At 38.9% G+C, this 25,312-nt stretch overlaps 1 protein-coding gene across 4 annotated transcripts in view; it reads left to right on the forward strand.

Moving 5' to 3' along the window:
• Positions 1 to 24,931, forward strand: part of sun1 (Sad1 and UNC84 domain containing 1) — a 51,881-nt gene extending 26,950 nt beyond the window's left edge. For all 4 annotated transcript variants that reach the window (XM_041816807.1, XM_041816806.1, XM_041816805.1 and 1 more), the window contains 21 exons: positions 3,667 to 3,858; positions 6,223 to 6,473; positions 6,880 to 7,158; positions 7,285 to 7,419; positions 8,806 to 8,934; positions 9,963 to 10,046; positions 11,689 to 11,799; positions 11,910 to 12,029; positions 12,148 to 12,241; positions 12,534 to 12,592; positions 14,761 to 14,963; positions 15,050 to 15,325; positions 15,433 to 15,525; positions 17,670 to 17,764; positions 17,885 to 18,029; positions 18,188 to 18,511; positions 18,637 to 18,721; positions 21,205 to 21,320; positions 21,925 to 22,092; positions 22,183 to 22,275; positions 23,281 to 24,931. In XM_041816807.1, coding sequence (XP_041672741.1) covers positions 3,740 to 3,858; positions 6,223 to 6,473; positions 6,880 to 7,158; positions 7,285 to 7,419; positions 8,806 to 8,934; positions 9,963 to 10,046; positions 11,689 to 11,799; positions 11,910 to 12,029; positions 12,148 to 12,241; positions 12,534 to 12,592; positions 14,761 to 14,963; positions 15,050 to 15,325; positions 15,433 to 15,525; positions 17,670 to 17,764; positions 17,885 to 18,029; positions 18,188 to 18,511; positions 18,637 to 18,721; positions 21,205 to 21,320; positions 21,925 to 22,092; positions 22,183 to 22,275; positions 23,281 to 23,397 — 3,096 coding nt within the window. In that variant the 5' untranslated portion in view covers positions 3,667 to 3,739 and the 3' untranslated portion in view covers positions 23,398 to 24,931. The remainder of the gene's footprint in view (positions 1 to 3,666; positions 3,859 to 6,222; positions 6,474 to 6,879; positions 7,159 to 7,284; positions 7,420 to 8,805; positions 8,935 to 9,962; positions 10,047 to 11,688; positions 11,800 to 11,909; positions 12,030 to 12,147; positions 12,242 to 12,533; positions 12,593 to 14,760; positions 14,964 to 15,049; positions 15,326 to 15,432; positions 15,526 to 17,669; positions 17,765 to 17,884; positions 18,030 to 18,187; positions 18,512 to 18,636; positions 18,722 to 21,204; positions 21,321 to 21,924; positions 22,093 to 22,182; positions 22,276 to 23,280) is intronic.
• The last annotated feature ends 381 nt before the right edge of the window (positions 24,932 to 25,312 follow it).

A 25,312-nucleotide genomic window follows, 5' to 3' on the forward strand; every position in this document is an offset into this window, starting at 1 on the left:
GGCACACCACATAGACTGTTTCATATAGCCATTGTATGGATATATTTCACATTAATCCAGGAAACCTCTCATACAAAGTGTTTGGAAAGGGCAGGACTTTTCAAAAATTCTCAGATGGTGATTGGATCAATGTTCTGTCCGCCACATTGATAACGGGACAATCAGAGCAAGAAGACCAAAATGAGGTAGTGGCTAAAATTCATGCCGAAACGTATCTGAAGATGTGCAAAATCAATTTCACTGCTAAGAGAAGCCCTTTGCTCTTGTTTTAATGATGAAATGTGGTTGAGGCCTGATCAAACTTATGCTTTTCTACAGCTACTTCTAAGCTAATCACTACTGCATCAGTAGCCATTTTATACACTGGCTTATGGTACAACTCAACCCCAAAAACGATCATAAACTCCTACTAGAACCAGTGGTAGAAGAGCAAAAACCTTTTTCTGTCATCAAAAGCTATCAGTGTGGCTCTTTGCTCTTTTTTAATAAAGAAATGTGGTTCAGTTCTGATAAAACTGCTGCTATATTATAGCTACGCTCAAGCAATATGCGTTTATTTTGAATATCTCCCTTTATTTTTTCTGTACACTGATGAAGGAGTAGATTTCACAACGTTGTATTTTTCTGATATCAATCCGCCCTGTTAAGTCATCTTTTTAAGGAAGTGTGGTTGTATCACTGAAGTTGCTTGTCCCTTGGCAGCATGAACATCAGCGCTGTTTTCTTACTTTTATGCAGGGATTTAGCAACTAGATGGTAAATGAGCTTGTAAACTGCTTGCATGTTTTTCCTTGGGGATGGTTTGTGTCAAGGGTCTCGACAGTTATGTGACGGGGGAAACCCCAAGAGATTATTGTGTCCCACACAGTCACTCCACGCACAGTAGAACAGAGAATGTGTGGGAATTTGTGTGCTTTTAGGCTGTGTATTTGTGATAGATAAAAGACATTCATAGTGAGTCAAAAAGAGAGGTGAGATGACGGTTGACTGCAAACAGAACGAAGCGTTGTTTGGATATTCATCATAAACACACATGTAAACAATGACTCTCACGCCAGCTCCCGTCTGGATCAGACCAACAGACAGGGAAAGGTGCGGCTCTGGTCATGTGTTCAGAGAAAAGCCAGTTGGAGGAGCAGGCAGGAGGCAGAGCAAAGACCAAAGCACATAATTGGCTCTGTACTGGAGTTTGTAATCCTCATGGTTTTTAGAGTCAGAGGACGGTCCATAGAACATAATACAGCACTGATATTTCTCCATCTGCAGTTGCCCTTTGTACAAGACTCAGCAGTGATAAACTCACTGCTGCAGCAGAAAGGATACCGACAGGGACTCTGTGCCTGAAGTTTGAACAAGTGCTAGGAAAGATATGCTTTCAAAAGAGATGTAGGTCAAGAAAACATCACTAATAGTTTATAGTGATGTAAATTTGAAAGAGTAGACACTAGGCCTAATGCTCAGCTAAATGATTGTTTACCATAAGACCTACATGCTAATCTGAAATGTTCGGTCTGAATTATTTCTTTTATTTTACTTGATTTTGAATTAATATGTTTGTTTTCAGTAGAAAGGAAATCATATCCTGTTTGATACCTGTTTGAAACAAGCCCTAAACAATGCTAGAAAATAGATTGATTTTAAGATCAAAAATTGCATGCAAACTTAAGCACTTGGAAAAGTTGGCACAACTGGCAAGGAGAGAGGTTTTTTCATATTCCTTGCCAATTTTTACTCACTTTTGCAACATGTTGCCAACATATTTGAGTAATTTTAACAGCACCCTTTTTCCAGTTAATAATTCTAGTATAGATAGATATGTTTCTGTAGTTTTTGCTGCCACCAGTTGTCAAATGAGGGAGTTTTGACAACCTTATTATGTACAAAAATGCTGTCAATGTTTTTGTGAAAAAGATTGTGTTTAAGAGTTTGTGTGCAATTTTTGTTTATTAGAAATGAAAGATTGTGCAATTCTGGGTGTCTAGGACTACTGATTACAATTTTACCAGACAATATTTCAGTTTCCAGTGGTAACTACGATGTCATACATAAATGGTGTCATGAGTCTACTCTAGGGCTGGAAGATTTGAAGAATTTAACTATTTTATTATTTTTAACAGCCATTTTGCTATCATAAACCATTTTTTGCCCATTGTAACCTCTCTGCACAATTTTTTCTGCCCGTTTTTGCCTCTGTTAATTTTTAGAGGGCTATACACTATGGCATAAATAAATGAAACATTTATTTGTTGCTTTTCTATGAGTGGTTATTCTTCAGGTTAAAAATAAAAGATTGTTATCACAGCTTAATTTTGGACCGCAGTTTTGCTGACCTACAGCAATAGGACCTCTGAAAGCTCTCCCATTTACCCCGTTATGTTCACTGGCACCCTATTTGTTATGTCACTGTGGAAAAACTTAGGAGATATGTTTTGTGTATCATCATTATGCTGGAATATATCAAGATTGTTTTTGGTCTGCATCACCAGACCCTAAAACAATTTAAAATACTGTTCAGAAGGCTATGATTTAAATAAATCCTTACTTTCTGGTCCTATTGAGCGTAAAATTTCTGTAGTTTTTAATTCTGACATAGTGACATTAATTTGTTATTTTATTCTGAAGAAAAGTGAATCACCATTCAGCGGAAATATATAGCAGTATAATTCTTCCTCCATGTAGCCCAGCCTTATTTTGAACCTAGCGGCTTGTTTCCCTCCTTTACTCTCAGGTTTATTTTCTCTCCTCCAGTGACAGATAGTGTTTAGCTCCTCCTCTTCTCCTTCCACCCGTCCCTGCATGCTTGTGGAGTAAATCTGCCTGACCTAGTTGAGCCTCATGCTGTGAAGTGTAAACAGTCTCAGAGTGCAGTAAAGAGAAGTCATTTCAGTTCAGATAATTGATCAAACATTTCCAGTATCCAGAGTGTAAAGTAAACACTGATCTGTGTGATCATGACTATGTTCTGATTGTGATATTAATCCCATTTATGTGACAGATAAAGAATGCATAGAAAGGGTAGTCCTTTTTTTTGGCTTGAGAAAAGCTTGTAGGAACAGTTTCTTTAAAGTTTCCGATTAATTCTCTGTTCCCTCTCAGTCGAGGCTGCGGGTTTGCCCTGTGTATTCTTCCCTGCCAGGTGGGTGTGGCGCTGTGAGTCACAGCTGCATGCCAGAGTCAAATTTGAAAACATACACGGTGTGTTTCCTCTTACCGTTGGCTTTGGCCAGCAGTTGGTAGAGTAGATTTTTTCAGTCTACTTGCATACTTTGTTTTTTTTTTTCTGGCTCTTTTTCCAGTTTAACTTTCAGAGACACAATGTTCCTATTCATTGTCTTTTTTTCTCACTCCCATGTGAGTGAGTCACTTCCTGTCAGGCAGTCTGCCAGTTGCAGGAACAACAGTAAGAGCGCTCTCCAAACGGGCTGTTTGTCCCTGTGTTCTGTTTGTTTTTGTTTGAAACACAAAAGCCTCCCCAAAGTTGACTTGCCGAAGATGACACATGATGAAGAGCAGGATATCCCCTTTCAGTTTTAACTTGAGGCTTAGAGTCGCTCCACATCTGTTTCTTGTCTTTCTGTGGATAAAAGTGAAATGTCTTGTTGCAAAAAACTTTTTTTCACACATTTTCCCGCTCTTTCTTCTCCACTCTTCCCTTGTCTCCCTCAGCTCCAGCTACTCAACAAAAGCGTTAGAGTTTGAGAGGGAGCACCAGATTGCTGCTGTGTACGAGTCGCCGAGGATGTCACGGCGAAGCCTGCGTCTGCAGACCAGCGCCAGTCACTATGACAACGGGAGCTTGGCTGATTTCTCCCACAATCACAGCAGCAGCAGCTACACCAGCACACGGAGAGAGACAAGGTGGGAATAGCAGTGGATGCTTGAACGCTCCCATCTTTCTGTGTACTGATGAATTTTATCTGTTTGTTTTGGTTGTTGGTTTCTCTTAATACACATATTATAAATAACAGGCAGTTAAAAAGTACTTGTGCTGAATTAAAATTAAAGTTACTTGGATTAAATAAACTTACTGGTCAGAAGAAGTAAAAATGGCCTGTGCACCAGCATGCAAGCATCATACAGCTAAGGAAGAAATTATTAGCCACCCTGAGAAAATTTTAGTTTTCCAGGTATTTCCAAAGCGCTGGTAAACGGAGAAAGGAATTTTTAACACAGCTTTTCCAAACATCCTAGTTTTATTTTGCATGCGTACCATATTTTGGGCACAACCCACATACTCAGCTCTGCTGCTCATCCCACAAATGCATGATCCTTATAAATGTGGTATCATTTAAAAGGGTAATGAACAGGCTTTCCAACGGTATAAGATTTATTACCAAGAAGCATTGTTACAACAAGAAATAATGTACCAAACACAAATTGCCTTACTTTTTGTTTTAAGTTTAGTTCTTCACCAGTTCATCTGATGCTGTGTTGGAAGACGAAGCGAGGACCCAGATCCTGTTATAGGTTTTCTTCCAAAATCTTCACACTTCCTTATTTTTTAGTTGATTCCTTCCACCTTTATGAGTTTCCCAGTTCCAGCCGCACTGAAGTATCCCCACAGCATAATACTCCCTCCACCATCTTTCACTGTGAGGATGGTAGCAGGGAGGTTTAGCGACTTTTGACTTCAAGTTATGATGCAAAGGTCCTCTTTGGCATGGAAGTACCTTAGGGTCATACAAATAAATTTATCCTAAGACACAAGTGAGATCACACTTTTTATCGGAAATAGACACGTTTTTTCAAAATGGCCGCCGACCATACTTGAGAGGCCCATATCTTTGTTTCTGTTATGGCTATAATGACAAATTTGGGGTCAAAGTGTACATTTTTGGGGTCAAGGAATCCAATAAAATAGGTTTCAAATTTAAAAAAAAAAACAACATTTTTTCCCCTTACCATGAGAATTGGGGGTAAATATGCACATTTCACATAAAAAATTGTGTCATCAGAGTGACTTTACTTATCTTTTCCTTCAAAAACTTTAAAATTTTGTATTTAAGTGGTGCAGCTACTTCTGTACATTAAATTTGTCCAAAGTAGCATGAGATTTCGACTAGTCAGGAGTAGCCTATGCAAATCAGTTCCCACGACAACACATCCCATCTGCAACAGGGGCTGTGACAGCTGTTGTTGTCAGAGATGACAGGTTAACACTTTGAAGTTTGTATGACTTTCTCATTGAATAGAAAAACGTTTTCAATGTTACTTAACTACTAACTAGCTAGCTAGTAACTAGTTAGCTTTCTTATAACTAGATATTCACTTGTTAGCTTCATTATAAAGCAAGCACATAGCCAACATGTTGCTAGCTAGTTAGTTGGTTTCATTATTTGACAGATTTTTACTTTTGTGAATTCTTGTTGAGGCTCATCTTATCTATCTCATGATATAAAAGCAACTTTATTTCTTATTTCAGATTAGCTATAATTGAATGCCGTGACTGGGGTTTATGCTTCCTATGTCAGTCAGCCCTACAGATTGAAAAAACCTTAGATCCTTCTTCATCATTCAAACTGAGAGACAATCCTGGAAAACTGCAATCATGTTACAAAGAAGCTGCAGATCACATCCAGGAGCTGAAGGGGGGAATGGCCTGAGTTTATAGTGGACATTAGTGGTGCTAGTCAGGATGTAGTTCATCCGATGACTCAAAATCCTGTGGTGTGGCACAAAAGCTGCAGAAATGCTTTTGATAAACAAAAAGTTGAGAGAGCAAGGAAAAGAAGAAAAGGACGAAGAGTCTGTGAGCCCAGTTAAAACACAGCGCATGAGTGACAAGTCCACTACCTTGGCTTTACCCAAGCCATGGTGGGCTAATGATTTTCTGTATACCATGTCCCATCGCACACTTGTTGTCCACACTGAGTCCTTTAAAAATATGAATTTCAGACCCCACTTGTAAACGATATGCAAACTGAGTGCAAAGTGAAGAATGGAAGTATGGCGCTATGAACTGATGAGCCTTAGATGGCATTGACACAGATAGTTTTGCCTCTTTGTTACACAAGTCAGAGCATAACATTTTAGATAATAACTATGGAGATTATTAATGCAAAGTATTCCTGTCTGACATTCCCACCTTGGAAAACCTTTAATTGTTATCTAATCATGCATTAAAACCTTAAATCAATTTTCATCGACTAAACTCTCTAGTGGTTTGCTGTGCCTCACATACATGCAGCAAACTAACACATTTTCCCATCTCTGCTCTTCCAGGACGGTACGGAGCAAAAAGCAGCAGTCCAGTTCCGGCTCCCTGTCTCTCTCCCTGAGCCAAGCCGCCACTCCGCGGAAAGCTCTCGCATTTACAGCTGCGAGCACTCCCATCAACAGCAGCAGCATTCAGGAGAGCTCCCAAGAGTATGATGCCTCGCTGCTCACCCCCATCCATGACCAGTCCCACCTGAGACAACGCATCATCACTACAACCACAACCACCACCTCCACATCTGTGGATGGACACAGAGGTCAGACCTTTGGATTTTGATATATATTTTTCCTTTCATTTATGATATCTACAGGGTTTTAGTTCCATAGGAGAAACTTTCCTGCTTTGAATGATTAACTAACAGTCTTGCCCCATACTTTAGTAAACTGCTCATTTAGTTTAAGAAAAGCCACTGGTGAAAAATACAGTGTATCTTGAGACCATATTAAACTGCTGATGGGAGCAATGGGCACCTTAAATACAACAGTAGCATTTAAGGAGAAGACTTTAGGTCATAATAGTGTAAGCAGCAATTAAAACAATTTATGGTAAACAATGGTGAATGCTCATTAAGGATGCAAAAGCAGGTTTAATTGTTACTTCTAGCATCATATGTGTTTATTTATTGGTTCTCTGTGTGATTAGTTTTTAATCTGCTCCATCAGAGAGGGGTCACAGCTCTGACCACAGTTCATCCGGAATTAACGGCGACGCCAGCGTTAGTGCGTCAAAGTCCCATGCCTCCCTCGCCAATGGTTACATCTGCAGAGACTGCTCTTTCCACTCTCAGAAGAAGAATTCCCTTATCACACAGTCATCATCATCATCATTATCATCATCATCTCAGGCTGCCGTAGCTTCCACAGACGCCCTCTCCTCTTCATCTTCATCATCGCCTTTCACAACTCTATATTCCAGGGACAGGAGTCGACGAAACAAGACAGGTAAGACATTGTTTGTTTGACTGACTACACCTCACCTCTATATATTGACATTAAAGAGTCAGATTTGTTCATTTTCTAACGGTGGTGTGATAATGAGGATCTAACAGATGTAAAATGTCTCCGCAGGTGTGCTGGTGTCTGTTTCTAACACATGTGTGCGCTACAGCAAACGAGCCTTGGCCCCCATAGTGTCTTTAGTCACCCTGCTTTTCAACAGTGTGCTCTGGCTGGGTTCAAAGGTCAGACACCCTCCAGGAACAGGTATAAAATAAGAGACTACCTCTTGCTCTTCATACATTACCCATCATTCTTAGATCCTGTCTATGCCTGCTACAATCCATCATTTATTTTGCACATTTTGATACCAAGTGGTCAGTAGACCTGGACAATATGGCCTAAATATCATATTACAGGACATTTTTGCCCTTTGCGGTAACTGTAATAAAGTATGGTACTACAAATTAAAAGAGATAATGCATTTAAATGCATATTTAGGGGTTAAAACCCCCTTCTCACTGTAAAACAAACTTGTGATTGCATACTAATGTCATGTATGAGCATAAGATCACAGTAAAATGTTTTTTGAAGTCTTTCTGTGTTCACTTCTTTAGAAAAGAACCTGTAGCCCAAAATTTCACTCCTCTTTTGCTGAGATGTGTTTAGCTGCTACTAAAAAACCCCACATTTCCTGATGTGGGTGTTCACAATAAGAGCATACGAGGAAAACAACGAACATAGACTTGTAATGGGAAGGTTTTGTCAGCGATTCACTGTTTAGCATTGATTTAGCTTAGCATAGCAGCAATACCAGTTAGTTAATGCAACAGGGGTTTCTCTGACCTCATTTACCACTTCTTTGAATCATCATGGACTTAAAACAAGCAAATCATCAGTTTAAACACACATTTTAACAGTTGTTACTAGCCATTGTACAATGAGTCGCCGCAGCATTGGGCAAAGACAAAGTGTCTTGAGCCCAGCTCGTATAGAAACCCCAAATAGACTGACTGAGATTTTCTACAAAGCGAACACTGGCCTCATGTTGCTGTTACTACAGACATCAAACTTAAGGAGGGCAGAACACATCTTTTACCTTACTACCATGCTTCACTCACAATCACACAGATAGAAACGTGATGTTCAGCTTGTTATCTGGCTGCTCTGTAGTGTCAGAGTGAAACATGCTGATGATTAGACTCAACTAGGTCATTTCCACTGAGCAGTCTGGTTCAGTTTGCTATGGCATGATACAATTTTTTTTTGTGTTTACATTTCCAAAAGTTGGAAATGCCTTGGTCCTCTGTCCTCTTCTGTCCTGCCTTGTGGCAGTTTTACCTTGGTCATTCAGCTTAGATTGAGTCTGTGATCTAGAAGAAAAATAGAACTTTTCTATCTACTTTAAATCACAGCACATATTTCAGCCTTAGCAGGCTCCCTGTCATCAGTCTTAACATTTCCGGCTGAGTCATGGTCTATTTCTGTTTCATATGAAGCCTTATTATCGCTCTCTTTATCTCTTCACAGCCTCTTGACGTTTCTTTCATCCCCTTCATTTCATTCTCATCCTATGACCTGTTCTTATTTATATTATGTTGTGTCTCAGCTGTGTCTCTAAAATAACAAGGATTATTTTTTTATCATCATCAGGTGTGTTAACTTCATTCTTTGACTCTGTGGGACGGGCAGCATCCTCCAGTTGGTCTCAGCTTTGGCTGCTCAAGCAGAACACTCTGAACAGGGTGAAGGGCTACATGTCCAGAGGTGATGAAGGACAAGGTAGCTGCAAACACTGGAGACTGAGCATCGCAGCTCATGACCTTCTTTGATGCTCTTCTGTCAGTTTACTTTGGTTTTACCATATCTGTCCTTCCTAAGCTCCTACTTTCTTAGTAATGGTCAAAGAAGTCTCATAATTGGATAATTCAGTCGTCCTTAAAGAACCTCTTTAAGGATGATCTGACATTTTTTAATTTCATTTTATTTAGTTTTATTTATGCTGCTAATTCTTATTCAAATCATGTTGTATTTTACAACCTTCTTTCTCTTTTGATATGTTGCTGCAATGCCAGAACTTTTCCTTCCTCTACAAGTTTAATTCAGTCATTCAATCCATTTCCTTAACAGTTTTTTAATTCAGTAATTCTTAGTACCATGTTTTAAGTAACACACAGTTGTATTCCTTTCACAGTTAGGCAATTTAAGCTATTGTGTGAAGAAAAAAAATTGACTTAAAGTAAAACTGAAGACATTTTATTGACTAAAATTTATCTGAAATATTCTAGTTGATCTGTTGACACATTATAGAAGCTTAAAAAAGACTGAATATGACTGAAACTAGTGAGTATTTTCATCTAAAAGAGTTCATGTAAGATAGCTGCCAAAATGAATATTGCTTACATGATGTTGTTCAGTTGCAATGAAAATGATTTAAGCACAATTTCAAAGACCTCCTACCTCACAGAAAGCCCTGATTTCTAACTCCTCTGATGATTAACTTTTTGATTATTGTGCACATAGTGTTTGAAAGCATATTAAGTTTCAGCAGGGTCAGTTTTATTCTAATCTACTAAAAGAAGTTGTTAATTTTTATAGCTGCAGGATAATTCAGTCCACTCTGAATCATCAATTTCACTTCGTTTCTTTACCCATTTTTCCATCTGATGTAACTGTGTGCATCCTCTCCTACACATTTGTTCACAGTCAAAGTAGATACAGAGCCGCTCCTCAGATTGCCTATCAGCCATTCTGCATAATTTGTGTGAGATTTTAAAAAGCAAACAAATATTTTGTGTTATTTTGTGCAGCTCACTCGAGTTTCTGTGGAAGCATGAATGTGAAAGGGCTGATGGCTGAAGATGCATCACATCTAAATCTCAATGGTTCCCTATGTAAGTGTGCACTCACTACCAACACTCTCTCCATACTGGCTTTTCTGCCAAAGCAATGAGTGACAGAGTTAATTTTATGCGTGATCTGTGCTCACCCCAGCGAGCAGAGGTTGTGTGAACGGATTCAGAAAGTCAGCAGCATGTTGACCAGTATGACCTCAAATACTTTACAGGTCAAGATGACTCTTCAGACTTATATTAAGGGACAAATTTGACACATTAGCTTAAAACACATGATGGAGCTGTTATCATAAATAAACATTACAAACTGCTTTACTTTAGTTAGTTTTAGTTTGGTATCAAAAAGGGCTGAATATATACATCAGAAAAGGTCAAATGATGGCTCTCTCCCCTAAAAAAAGATATCCTGAAACATGTACCAAAGCTTTGACTGGCTTATAAATGAATATAGACATGAAATAAAGAAAAACAAAAGACTGGAGCAACAATGCAGCTTCATCTGTTTGAAAAGAAAATTTCTATCATTAGTAGGTGGTTATATGGTGTTTAAATACAGATGAGTTTTTAACTACCTTTTTGTTGAATTAGGTACATTTTATGGCTGTCATAGTTATTTTGCAAGTCAGAACAAATTCTAATTCCATATTTACAATCTGAGGCAATGATTTCCAGTGTCTTGATTTAACAAACAAATGCAAACACATATTTTCTTTATCTTAATGTGTAGACTTATTTTTAGGAAAGTGCTGCACTGCCACACCAGTGTGATCTGAAACCATGAATCAGCTGTAGGAGGCAGCTTCAGAGAGTTTATTTTGTCCTAAATTAAATAAACAATATGCAGGAGTGCATGTACAAAATGACTGTCATGTCAAGTCATCTGGGCTAATGTGACAGCATGCACACTTTAAGGATTGCCAGTTTAGTTGCTTTCCTTGTGTCAGTTACTCATGCAAGGCTAACAACAAGCTAAGAATTTTTTTCAAGGAACTGTTCCTTGCATTGCATTTAATTTATATTTTGTATTGTCATAAGCTAGGGTAGCGTAACCACTGAAATAAGGTAGCGAATGGGCATAGTAAGAATATGGCATGTTTGATATCTTAAGGTGTAGAGTACTTTTGAATCCTCCTCTGAGCTGTCCGTGAGTTTAAGGAGTGAAATCAGACATTTAAAGGAACAGCTGTGTTTTTATTTTCCATCACTGTGAGAACAGGAAAAGCTACAATGAGCAGTCAGTATCCTGTTGTGGTAGCCTAAAAGGACAAAAAAAGCATTTGATTAATAGGATTAAATGAATTTAATGTTAATTTTGGACCTTAATCTCATTGTTACTAATGCATTAATGCTGACAGCTGTTTTCATTTTAAGATGTTTATTAATGCAGAGGTGTGCAGGTGTGCAATAACAGAAGGCATTGAGGGTCAACAGGTGTTACCTCACATTGACTGTGTGAGCCATATGCCATTTATTCATTGTGCAACATGTATGCAAGTAGCTCTTTTGCTTTTTCCTTTCAGTATATAAATATGATTTAGTGCTTCTGCTGCTTTTTATATTTTAATTTCCTTTGCTTCAATTATTTACTTTGTCATTGCTTCCATCATAAAGCCTTTCATTTACACACCCTTTGTTTTTCTGTTTCTTTTGCCTGCCATCCGTTATTTTTTTGGGTACGCAGGTGATGACTGTAAAGGGAAGCAGCATTCTGAGACACAAACCGTCCTCCTTACAAAGTCCTCCAGGCCAAGGCGCCTGGCAGGGGCGCTGTGGAGCGTCCTAGCTTACACAGGTTAACCAGCATTTCACTTTTGTTGATAAGAGTTTGCTGTTTCAAGGATTGGAGTGTTAAGTTTAGATGGCTCATTTTGACATTTACCCTCCTTCCACTTTGTGCTGCAGGTTACTGCCTCCTCCAGCCGGGTTACTGTGTGGTGAGAGCAGGCAAAGCGTTGGGATCAGGGGCTGGGACGGTGCTGCAGAGGCTGCTCTCTCTCTTCTGGATGATCCTGGCTGCTCCAGGTTAGCAGCACTTTTTATTATCGTCTTAGAAAATAAGCAGCTTCCCTGCTTCTGCCTTGTGCAACAATGTTTTGTCTGAATTTTTTTTTTCTATCTCATATTTATTCCATCTGCACAGTGAAGGCAGGCAGGGGGCTTCTGTGGTTTCTTGCATCAGGATGGTACCAGCTGGTGTCTCTTATGTCTCTCCTGAATGTCTTCTTTCTGACACGGTAAGAGAATTTCTCCCTTTGTCTTTCTGAACTTTTAAGTTTCTGCACATAGCAATGGCTCAGACTTTAAATACTGCTACTTTTTTACATATCAAAGCAGTTACATTGGTGAGATAAATCTAAAATATGTCAGAGTGAAAACCTTGAGTTATATAAGAAATACAAAAGTTGTCACCTACATTTGCAGCTCAGTCTAGATGTCCTTTTATTGTTATCTTTCCTGTCCTTAGATGTAACTTTATGGGATGTCTTCAGTTCTGTTTCACCTGACCAGCGTGTTTCTTTGTTTCAGATGCCTTCCTAAGCTCTGGAAGCTGCTGTGGCTGCTTTTGCCCCTTCTGCTCCTCCTTGGTAAGTTTATCAGACACAGGTGTGTAACCCATTTAGCCAGCTCAAGCAGAGACCAAAATGACTCCGTAGTAAAGAGTAGGAGTCCTAACCAGCACACATCCCTAGAGCCTGCTGCATATCCAGCAGCAGATTCAGGTCAGGCCTGCTGAGCCTCTTGTGAGTCACTCTCCTTGGTTTCAGCATCACTCATCTCAACTTAAGACTGTAAAAAAACACATCAACACAGACAAATACTGTAGTTCCTCTGGGCTGTCTTGATGAACTGCTTCAATCGACCTTTAATCCTGCATTAAATTTTCATTTTAAACGAACACATGGATGGGAGATTTTCAAATGTCAATTCCTCTGTGCTTGTCTCAACACTCAGATGATGTAAGATAAGTTGTTAGGGTAATAACTGAGGGTGTTTGTGACCAAAAATAAAAATATAAAAACAATAAAGGTTATTTTTTTCCAACTTTTTTGCATCAGCTTTTTAAATCAAGATCAGACCTTATCATAAATATTAAATATAAGTTGATTGTTGGGAATTTAACACTTTGAATGCCAGTTTAGGTGCTAAAACCTGATATTTGTGATGTAAAAAAAAAAATCTAAAATATTTTTAAATATTACTTTATATTATATATTTTTCATATTTATTTGACAATTTATAATATCTGTATATTTTTTGATATTAAATATGTTGATAGTGAGCAACAAATTTAATTTTTATTTAATTTTTAAATTGACTTTTAAAACTTTAAGAGATTGTTACATTTGGGAGGTGGTCATCAGAATTGGACGTCATACATAAATAGTAATAAAAATACTACAGGTTTAAAATAAAAAAAAAAAAACACTTTTTTTGCATTAATTTTTTCATCAAGACTAGACCTAATGATGAACATTAATAAATTATTTTAATTTAACCATTTCACTCCCCGTTGTACTGCAGAAAAAGTTTTTCTGATGTTAAAAACACAAAATATGAAATATTTCCCTTATACTACATGCATATTTGATGTCTTTGAAGAGATTAGCAAAGCCATGACTATGTTAAAGAGGAGCAACAAGTTTGATATTTATGCATCATTATTTTTTTCAAATTTTATTAAATTATTATAACAGTAACCCTTAGGGAACCATGCCAAATATGGGGGAATGGCTGAAATTTGGTGGCGAAGAGGAATAAACACAAATTTGATGTATCAACTCCAAAATGAAAGCCCGATATCATAAAATGCATGTTTTTATTGTGATGGCTGAAGGATCAAAAATGTGGTTTTAATCACAACCAAACACAGAAATCTTTGTATCACTTAGATGTCTGCTGAAAACAGTATTTTTTCCACAGACAGCCTTGAATTTCTCTGATGAACTTTTAGCCAGCATAGCACTGTTGTCATGCCTATGTGCAGAGCTGATGGAGGCGACAGAAGTTTTTGTCTGGCTGAATTTCTGTGTGTAAAGTTCATAAAAAAAAAAAAAAAAACACACGCTGGGGCGCGCCCGTAGTCGAGTGGTTAAGGCGCGCACCATGTGCGCAGGCGACCTGCGTTTGAATCCGGCCTGTGGCACTATTTCCTGCATGTCTCTCCCTGCTCTCTTCCCTGTTACCGACTCTATCCACTGTCTTCTCTCTCTAATAAAGGCACGAAAAAGCCCAAAAATAAATCTTAAAAAAAAAGAAAAAAATCACACGCTGAGCTGACGTGATGTCTGGTAAAACTTGTCCAAACACAGATATTTTACTTGATTTTTAACGTAGAGCTGCAGGTGTGAGGCAGGACCAGTTTTAGTCATTTTGAGTCCAAAGATCAATTTGAAACCTGTCCCCTTTAGCTTAAAGCAATAATAATGAGTGGGAAAAATAGAAAGCATCTCTTTTAAGTTAACAGAGCCACAAAACTACAGTAAATGTACAAGTTTTTGATATATTTATATCCAAACAGCCAGCCATAATTCATCAGCTCTTTTTATAGCATATCATAGCTCAAACTCTGCACTTTCTAATATTTCAACAAGTCTTTAGGCCTGGTGGAAGTTGCATAAATAAAAATATATGCTTAATATCAGTGACATATCCTAAGTTGTTCAGAAGGCTTGACTCATCATGTCTCCATACTTTCTGAGATTGTTATCAGCAACACTGGGATTCACCTTCACTAATTCTTGTCCTTATGCAGCTTTATGGTTCTGGGGTCCGTCCACTGCTGCCCTGCTCGCCTACCTTCCAGCCATTAACCTCACCGAGTGGCGTCCTGCCTCTCCCTTCGCCCTCCTGTCAAACTTGGTTCCAGCTTCTGCTCCAGCTCCTGCCTCTGTCCCTGTCCCTGCACCAGAGACTCCTCTGGTGCAGACCCCAGCCACACCGGTCTCACAAGCACCAGTAAGGCACTGAAACAATGAAAGCAAATAAGCTACATCATGATGGACTGTATGCTTCAACTCTTCCTCTTTTTTTCTGCTTCTCAGTCGATCCTTCCTCCCATGGCTGTCTCTGGCCTGGATTTAGAGCGACTGGAACGTGTGGAGAAGCAGCTCATCCTGCTGTGGGAGCGAGTCAAACAGGGTGATGAAAAGCAAGAGCAGCGTCATGGAGACGTTTTGGGTCTTTACAGCACCCTGAAGGAGCAGCTCCACACTCAGACAGACAGGGAGAGCCTGGGCCTGTGGGTGTCCTCGCTGCTTGAGCAGAGACTGGGCGTGTTACGAGGAGAGCTGGAGCAGGAGAGCACAAACAGGGCAAAGGTATGGAGATAAGGGTTGTAACTTTGCCTTGTAACACTAATGTTTTGATTAAAATACAGACTTACTGATGAATTCCTCACATTTTTTTTAATCCTTGCTTCATGCAGAGTGAGGAGAAACAGAAAGAGCACCAGGAGAGTCACGCATTACGGCTGGCTGAGCTAGAACTTCTGCTGAGCACTCTGGCTGCCAAAACTGAGGTATGCATGGAGAATTTACTGCCTCCTGTTAAAAAACACTTGAAAAATGGAGGCTGAATGGTGGCAAGATGGTTCATTTTTCACACTTGTCTACTCAGCTATATTAAGTGTTTTCAGTGTATTCCTGCTGCAGTGCTGTGTTGAAGCTGTGTTATTATTCCTTTAAACATTCACAAAGGCAGATACCACAATAATGTGATGTTACCGTCCACTCTGTCACGTCCTTTTCACACCTAATCTGATTGGTTTATTATAAACAAACTTGAGTCTTGTATCTAAGTTAGTGTGGCCCATTTTCGTTGATATGAAAGCTGTCAGCTAACCCTGATGTGGGCCAAACAGCTCTGCTGAGAATGCTTGAAAAGTCAGACTGTTGTGTCGGTTCAATCTGCTCAGGATATAAATCCACCTTGATCTGACCTAACTGATGGAAGCATTACACTTTTTTGGATTAGATAAGCTGCCGTAGCCATGTGAACATGTGTTTTAATTCTCTGGTACCAATCTGGACTCAGGCAAATAAGCCATTCAGGATAAAAATGTCCACCTTGATAAAATATAAAAGAACTATAGAAAATGTTTTTTCCCTAAACTTTTGGATTAAATCTTTTCATCAACTACAGTCCTGATCAAAACAACAAGTTTTTAAATACTCTGGCAATTTTAACCCTTTAAATGTCGGTTTAACTCGAGAGGTCACCGGTGTTGTTTTTTTTAATTAAAAAAAAAATGGAAGTGAGTTATTTTTGAATCAGTTTCAAGATCTTGAAAATGAATACTTGAATACTGATTGAATGACCTAAGCCCCAAAAATGGAAAAAAAAAAAGTTGTTGTATTTTGATATCAGTTTTTGGAAGTAGACATTTTTTGTCCACAGATGACTGAACAAGGTCAGTTTTGAATCTAAAACTACACAAAACTACCAATGACTCAAACCCAGTTTTGTTGATTATCTTTGATATGACCAGGACTATGTTCAGAGAAAAAAACTCTGGCGTCCGTCTGCGCTGAAGTTGTTAATAGATCTGCACATATTAACAGAAATCATGGAATAACACTAATAAATAATTCATACCCTTTTTTTTTTTGTAGAATGATTTTTGTTTCGGGCTACTTTGTTTGGATTTACAAACAATTTATGTTAATTTTGGCCACAAAGTATCACTTTTTTGTGTCAGTCCTTGGGGGGCTAAAGTTTTCCTAGATGCAAGTAGGAGGGCTCAAAGGAAAAAAGGTTGGGAACCACCGATGTAGAGCATAACATCTCTGCCTCAAAAAATTTTTTGAACAAGTATTTTTAAACACATTTCAGGTCCAAGAAATGCTGCATCTTCTGCTATTTGAAAATTGTAGTAAGACATGTGGTTTTATCTAAATGTAAATTAATTTTCCCATCCCTTATAGAAAACAGTGACCAGCATCAACATTGGTCCATGAAGTTTTTTTCATTTTGAAACTAAAGAGAGGCTTCTGCCAGACAGGAGTGTTGGTTTATTCTCAAGATTTTTCCTGAAAGATATTTGACCAATTAGAGAGCATTACTCTCGTGTTAATCCACATTTAAATGTCCTCATGTTAACACTGACTGAACTTTAGGTAATTATGCAACAGTGTTTTTAATTTATGATTTAGAGCAGAGCAGATAACCTATAGGTTTGAAAATTCCTTTTAACTGTTATAAGTTAATCATCCATATTTTACAACAAGGACCAAACATAATGGTAGATGCTTTTGAGGAACAACATCAAATTAATAAAATTACACTACTAGACAAGGATATCTTCCAAGAGGCTAAGACAATAGGACAATAGGACATTTACAGGAGTTATAGAGCAAACAAGGTTTAGAAGAGAAAACAATTATTCTGACAAGCTCAGACAGGTGAACCAGACCGCTGAGGTGAGACAAGAGAAGGTATGAAAGCAGGACTGGTTTGTTTGGATCCATGTGTAAAGACTCTAAGGAGGAATTAGGCAGTATCAAATATCTAATTACTCTTTTTATAACATAGTCATTAATTCTGTTTTATGCTTATTGTTAAAAGTTTGCTTCTTCTCTAAAGACGAGTTTTCAAAAATATAAGACTTTGTTTGAGTTTTGTTGTGATTTCCTCAGTCATCCTAATAAATGTAATGTGTTGTAGGAGGTTCAGCAGAAGCAGCAGATGTTTGAGCACCAGAAGCAGCAAAAACAACAGAAAGAGGCTCCCACTCCTGCAGCAGACCCCATCCCCATCAGGTATTAAAACCTTAAGGAAAAACAACCTAAATTTCTTCTAACAGGCTGATTCAGTCAAACTAAAGGAGCATCTTCTTAAATGTTGTAGCAGCTAACACGTCAATGCCCTCTTTCACTCAGTGTGGGTGTGAAGCAGGAGGACCATGATGCTTTGCTAGTGGAGGTGCAGAGACTTGAAGTGGAGCTGGGCAAAGTCAGACAGGACCTGCAGGGTGTTTTGGGATGTAAGGGCAAATGTGAGCAGCTGGAAACACTGCAGGAGACGGTAAGCAACATAAAAAGTAACTCATGTAAAATTTACCTGTCTGCCCTGTAGTGTTGGGGAGATGCAGACCAAAAATCCTGTTTTAATATTGGTAATGCAGTTCTGTAGATGGTTTAGACTTTGTCTTTATTCATTACATGTCTGTTTCTTCCTCCCAGATATCAGCCCAGGTCTCCTCTCAGGTGTCCTCTCAGGTTCGTAAGGAGTTGCAGGCTCTGTTCTTCGGTGGTGGGTCTGGAGAGGAGCAGGGAGAAGTGCCTGAGTCGCTGATTGCCTGGCTGTCTCAGCGCTACGTTAGCACGCCTGACCTGCAGGCCTCACTGGCTGCCCTGGAGTTGAGCATCCTGAAGAACGTATCTCTGCAACTGGAGCAGAACAGGGCCCAAACCCTGGGCGAGGCTGAGTCCCAAGCCAAGAGCATTGTTCAGACAGTAACCGGGAGCGTCCAGCACACTGTGTCTACTGAGGGACTGTCCGAAGAGGTAATGACTCCTACCATCACCCTACCACCATCAATGCCATAATCACAGTGGATTTTCATTGTAATCACATAAGCTAAGATGAAATGCTTCATATGGCTGGTTTGTGTTGTGGTTTTCTTCCCCAGCAAGTGAAGCTGATCGTCCAAAACGCCTTGAGGCTCTACTCCCAGGACCGAACAGGCCAAGTGGACTATGCACTGGAGTCAGGAGGTAAGGAAGGAGCCTGACATCAACATAACTGACCTCTCTGTGCCTTACGAGATTACCCATGTAGCTGCTCTTTAACTCAGGCCTGGCTAATACCCCCACCCTGGTTACGTAAGAGGCATTCATTAGAGCTCTGGACTGAGGACAGCTGGGTATTAACGGCAGAAGCTCAGGCTCTATTGTCATTTGTGTTACTGAGCAGTCTGTTTACCTACATGAGACAGTCAAAACACACATGGGGCATCGACATGTTCTAGTCGAGTAGAAGTTAACACAATGTTTATAAAGGCAACGACTGAACCTGGGGGGGTGTAACCATGAAGCAAGGTCAGAGGGTAAGCCTGGTCTGTTCAGCCTGAAGTCAGTTTTCCATCATAAAGCTGGCTCTAAACTCATAATCTGGTTGGTACTAGGTCATGTTTGGAGTTAAGGCTTAAAATTGTCTGCAAAATCAAGCATTTTTTGTTAATTATTACCAGTGAATGTTCTCTGCGGGCACTAAAGACCTTCAGTTTGAGGAAACTGTTTATAGAAACTTCAAGAATCATGATGTTACATTGGTAATGTCACAAAATTAACCAGTGTAGTTACAGCAACACATGTTGCCTCCATCATTTCTACCTGTTTGTCTGAAATAGAGATAAAAAGAAGATTAGGTGTTTGGTATCAACCATAAACTGTAGTCCAAGTTGCATCCTCATGTATTGAATCAATTCAGTTTATTCATCTGTCTTTGGTTTAGCCTAATATGAGTTATTTCTGCTTATTTTTCAGGCTATCAAACCTAGTACAGAGCTCCCGCAGATCCTTGAAAAGTCTTGAAAAGTCTCAAATTAGACATTTAAAATTTAAGGCCTTAATTAGTCTTATTTTCACCAGTGAGAGTTAAAAATTTTAGACGGCACATTGACTTGTCTTTGTTTTCTAGCCCTTATGTAGTTCTGGTCAATCTTTTTTGCGCATTTCCTCATCTAAGTAACAATTAACATCATTTACTGCAGTGCCGCCTGTGCATATACATGCATATAGATAGAGAAGAGGCATTTAATGTGCTAGAATTTAACACGTGCATTTATGTTTGTTTACTCTGCACCATTTGACATTTTATGGACAGTGCATTAAATAAAAAAATTTCAGCCCTGATCTGGTGTACGGAGAAATCTCATGTCTTTCATTTTTTTGACTGTTTGCCATGCAAAAAGTCGTATAATTTTTTCTCAGTTCAGGCCTTAAAAAGTAGGATCCCTGTAGTCAAAGTTCCTGATTACAACGATGAAAGCATGAATGTCGTTTTTAAAAAAAGCTGTACTGTGTAAGGTTGTCACAATTCCAGAATTTTGAAGTTTCATACAATACTGGTTAAAATTGGATAATACTGGTCTGTTTTGTTTGCACAGCAACACAAAATCATGTTCTGGACAAAACTGGGGAATTTTCTACATGTAAAGATTTGACATGCTCTTTATTGTAATGAAAGGTAATGAATGGCAAAATAATCAGATTTTCCTTAAAAAATGTAAAGGGCCTTCTTAGAATCAAATATTTCCTCTGAACTGTTACTAATATATGAGAGAAAAGTGTATGCAGTGATTCCGCCCTTTGTAATTTCTTCATAATTATGTCATCTAATGGGTGTCAGTGTTGTAAAGCCGTCGTCAGTCCACAGATCAGGACGTTAAGGGAAACTTCTACGGACCAGGAGATATCGCTCTCTCTCTGCTCTGCTCTCCATCTGTCTGCAACACAAATGCCAATATTACCAAGTGCTTTTTTTTTTTACAAGAAGCTAAAGGATAATAAAGATGAATGAGACATATTTAATGACCAAAAAATTAAAGTTTGTGTTAGGAATACAGTGGCTGTGATAGAGGGCAGAGCAGAGAGAGAGGAACATTCTCAGGATCAGTGAATCCAAATCCTGAATCTTCCTTCTATCTGTGCAGAGATGTTGGTGTGTTTGCTGACACCAGCTCCAGCCCTTATTTGATCACCCACAGCTGTGCACTCTTTCTATCCACTCACAGCTGAAATATGAATGCATAACTGTTTATTTTCTTTTCAAAACTAAGGAGCTATTGAACTATCGAATGTAAAAATAAATAAAATAGTGTTGTTTAAAGTATGTAGTATTGGAAAAGGATCAACAATTTTTTTGATAACCTCAGCACCCTGTAAAGTTTTCTCATTAGAAGTAAACGAGATACCGATAGTTTGTCAAATACAAAACTATTTAGTTACCAAACAAAAAAATATAATCTGCAGTATCTTTGACTACAGGTTGAGTCTTTGTTGAGCCATCTTATTTAAAGGAAGTCTGGGTATGTTCTGCTGTTTTCTGTGGTAAACCTGTCTGGTTTGGTTTTCTCCACATTCTGTCTCTACCTGTGCTGTGATTACAGACTAAAATGTTAAAAAGGGAAAAAAACAGGGTTGACTTAATTTCTACCATAACTGATATGTCTTCTTACCCACCTATGTGTCTTTAGGTGGAAGTATCCTCAGCACTCGCTGCTCGGAGACATATGAGACAAAGACGGCCCTCATGAGTCTGTTCGGCCTGCCTCTGTGGTATTTCTCCCAGTCTCCTCGGGTCGTCATCCAGGTGAGCGTTACTTCAGAGAGCTGTGTAAGCCAAGGGAAAAAGCCAATCCAGTTGATCATAAACTAAGAATTCATGACAGCAAAACTAAATGAGGTCAAATCTCAATTAGTGCTGCATGATTTGGTAATATTGTACAATTGTAATTCATGGACAGTATTGCAATTTGGGTTAGATTAATTGTGCAGCACTAATCTGAGTGCATGGATTTTCGCTTTACAGTTAAATAATCATATCCTAGATTATGTTTCTTTATCAATCCATATTCTCAGCTCTGCTGCTCAACCCACAAATGAATGTTTCTTAAAAATGTGGCACCATTTAAAAGAGAAATGATAAGGTTTTCTAACTAATTATTTCCAAGAAGAACAAAAAAGTTTTACTAAAAACAAATGACCTTACTTTTTAGCTGAGTTTAGTTTTTGTAAATGACAGTTTGAACAATAGTAAACACATCAGTGAAAATGTTTTTACATTAGCCTTCAACAAATATGAACCTATCATCATGGTTTACAGAATCCACTGTAATCGATAAGCTTTCACTGTCACAGAATGATTGTAAGGATTTGTCTTTCATTTAAAAACCTTGACATCTCTACCCCCTCAGCCTGATGTGTACCCCGGTAACTGCTGGGCATTCAAAGGCTCTCAGGGCTACCTGGTGATCCGGTTATCCCTAAGGATCCTGCCCACATCCTTCTGTGTGGAGCACATCCCAAAGGCCCTGTCCCCGACTGGAAACATCACCAGTGCACCGCAAAATTTCACAGTCTATGTAAGAAAGGAAGGAAAATTTATTCGTTGCAGCGCCAGCATCAGTGACTGTTGTCTGTTTTCACTGAAGGGTTTGTTTGTGTATCTGCAGGGTCTAGATGATGAGTACCAGGAAGAGGGGAAGCTGCTAGGCCACTACACATACCAGGAAGACGGGGAGTCTCTGCAAACATTTCCTGTCATGGTAAGAAAGCTGATTTCCTACTCTTTAATAAAATTAATCAGTTGTTATCCACCACAGGTCTGAGCAATACAATGACTTTAAAAGATAAATAGACCTGTTCAAAAAAAGATAGTTTCAGATAAGAGGAATTCTTGACAGTAATGGGCTTAAACAAGTTAATCTATTTGAAATGTTAATTCTAAACGGGGAATTATTGTTTCAGACATTTCCTTTGATTTAGAAGTATTTTATTGGTAGAAATGAAATGATGCTGAAACCTGATGTTTGTCATGAGGGCTCATATTGGCCGATAGGATATTAAATCATTGGGTTTTGAAACATGGCACTCCAGATAGACTGTTTCCTATATTCATTGCATGGATATATTTCACATTCATCTTGGAAACCTCCCATAGAAAGGGTTTAGGCAAGGCAGGACTTTAAATAAAAATCATCAGAGGGTGATTGGACAAACATTCTGTCTGTCACCTTCATAACAGGCCAATCAGAGCGACGAGACAAAATGAGGTTGTACGCATGCACAGCTCTGGTAGTATCCTTAGCTCGACAGGCAAACGTTGCCATAGTTCATGAACAGTGGAGCTTAAAGTGGATAAAAGTTGAGCCGAGGTCCATCAGGAGAAGAGCGAAAACATCTTCTTCGCTAAGAGCAGCTTTCTATGTGGCTCTTTGCTCTTGTGTTGATAAAGAAATGTGGCACAATTCTGATAGAACTGCTGCTATCCCATAGTTACATATGAACTCTGGTGTACAGTAAAAGTAAACTTTTCCTGCAACTATTGCAAACTCATGCCAAAGCAGGTCAGGAAAAGAGCAAAAACATATTTTCTATCATGAAAAGCTTTAATGCAGTTCTTTGCTCTTTATTTCATAAAGAAAAATGGTCCAGATCTGTAAAAAAATGCTGCTATACTATTGATATATCTTGAGCTAATCGCTACACTGGCAGCTGGCCAAATCCCTAATCTGCCTTCATGTTCTGATTATTCCCTTCTTCTCCTCCAGGAACAAAACGACAAGAGCTTCCAGATCATTGAGGTGCGCGTGCTGTCGAACTGGGGTCACCCTGAATACACCTGCCTGTACCGCTTCAGAGTACACGGAGAACCTCGGCCTCAGTGAACCAATCACTACCGCACTCTCACGTATGACATATCACACTATCTGTACATAGCTTAAGGATGAGGGGACTTGGAAGTGAACTATGGATGATTTTGTATGAAAGACACGAAGACTAAGAATTGTGGACTGTTAAAGGAACGTGAATCACGGACATGTTTCGTTGAAAGAATCACAGGAAGTCTGTTTGAGAACTGTCACAAACACAGACGAGGAATGGAACCATGGAAGAAACTACAACTCCCAATCTCCTTTGCAAAATGGTCTCTTGCACTGAATAAGCCCGCGATGATGGGCTCTGACCTGACCAGACTTGTACATCCCGCCTTTTAGCTCCTCCTTCTTCAAGGAGGTGGACGAATTAAATGGATGGATTATGGACTCTTCATCTGTTTCTTCATACACTGCATCTCAGCTTGGTTTCTTTTCATTTACATCCGTTGTTTTCTTGTTAGTCTGTTTTTTTAGGATCTAAGCCACTACACTTTTGCATGTCACCATCTTTGTCCATTTGTTGTCATGGAGTCTCTGCAGTGACTTTATCTGAGCTGTTTGGTCGGCCTGCAGGACTAAAATTTTCCAATCTGGACGTGAATGTGTCACTACATTAGAAGCTCGCCGTCATGCATTCACACAACCATAACCTTTCTGAACATATGCCTATGGTCAGGCTCTAAGTGTTTGCTCAAGCTCGATGCAAGTCATCCTTTAACCTCTCAGCCACAACATTGTAACCACTAACCAGAGCTAAGAAGCTCTTCACTTTGTACAAAATACCCGTATGGATATGGCTGCACTCAGCATGTGACTCCTCTCCAAGCAGAACTTGCATCATGTATTTGCATAAAGAGATGTCCGCTCTGAAGGTTTGAGTCCTGTGCAGGAGTCTCAAATTCACAATCAGTTCGAGAGATAAATGATATAAGTGCTCCTGTAGGGAAAAGTAGGAATTGTTTTCTGTTCTTATGAAGAGAAAGCTCTGGCTGCCTCCCTCTGGCTTAGATATAAACGTCCTCCTCACACGAGCTCCCTTTATTCTTACAACCTGAAGGAATGTAATCTGTATATTTCATTGTTGATAGTCAGTCCTTTATAATATCTGCTTTTATCAGTGTTGCTTTATAAAAAAAAATCCTATTATTATGTATTACTACCATTGTTTCTACTGTTACTCATCGTGTTGTTTTGCTTTTTTCTTTTGATTTTGGGGGTTTGTTAATGTACGAGGATGCACTGCAACAACTTGTTAGAACGTTTGTGGCACAGGTTTTCACGATTTGTTTTAAAAAAAGGGGGGTTTCCAAAATGGGGAAGTCTAAAATGTGTAAAAATATGTTTTGTTCACAAACTTATTTATTAACAGGTGAATTAGTGACTGCAAAATATGAGTTACTTCGATGTATATTTTGTCAAAAGCTGTTCAGTGCATTTTGAAACCATCTTTGGACTTTTTTTTAAGATAAGAGGCTATTTTTGTTCAGTCATGAGATGACTTAACTGCTTTGGAATATATTCCAATAAAGACTTTAATTTTGAAGAAGCTTTCTGAACAACTTAATCATAATTTTAAGTGGAAATAAGCACATAATACATCTCCTCTAATGAAGATGTAAGTGCTCAGTACAGAAACCCCTTATCAGTTATGTCCCCTATGTTCAACTAAAGTTACAGATCATGACAGTTTGTTGACAAAAGCAAACTGCCACTACATGTGGTGATGCTGTTAAAAAACAAACTCAAAATTAAACCAACCATGGTGGCACAGGGACAGTTGATCTTTTGCAAGACCAAAAACATCTATGTCCAAGCAAAAGATACAGTTTAATTTATGTTTGCTCAACAGAGATTTTCCCACAAACACTTTGGCGTTCTCCTGACTTGTGCCTTCCTGGTGAAAAAAGCCATACATCTTCTTGGC

The sequence above is a fragment of the Cheilinus undulatus genome, linkage group 21, assembly GCF_018320785.1.
Source record: "Cheilinus undulatus linkage group 21, ASM1832078v1, whole genome shotgun sequence".
In the NCBI taxonomy this organism is placed as follows: Eukaryota; Metazoa; Chordata; class Actinopteri; order Labriformes; family Labridae; genus Cheilinus; species Cheilinus undulatus.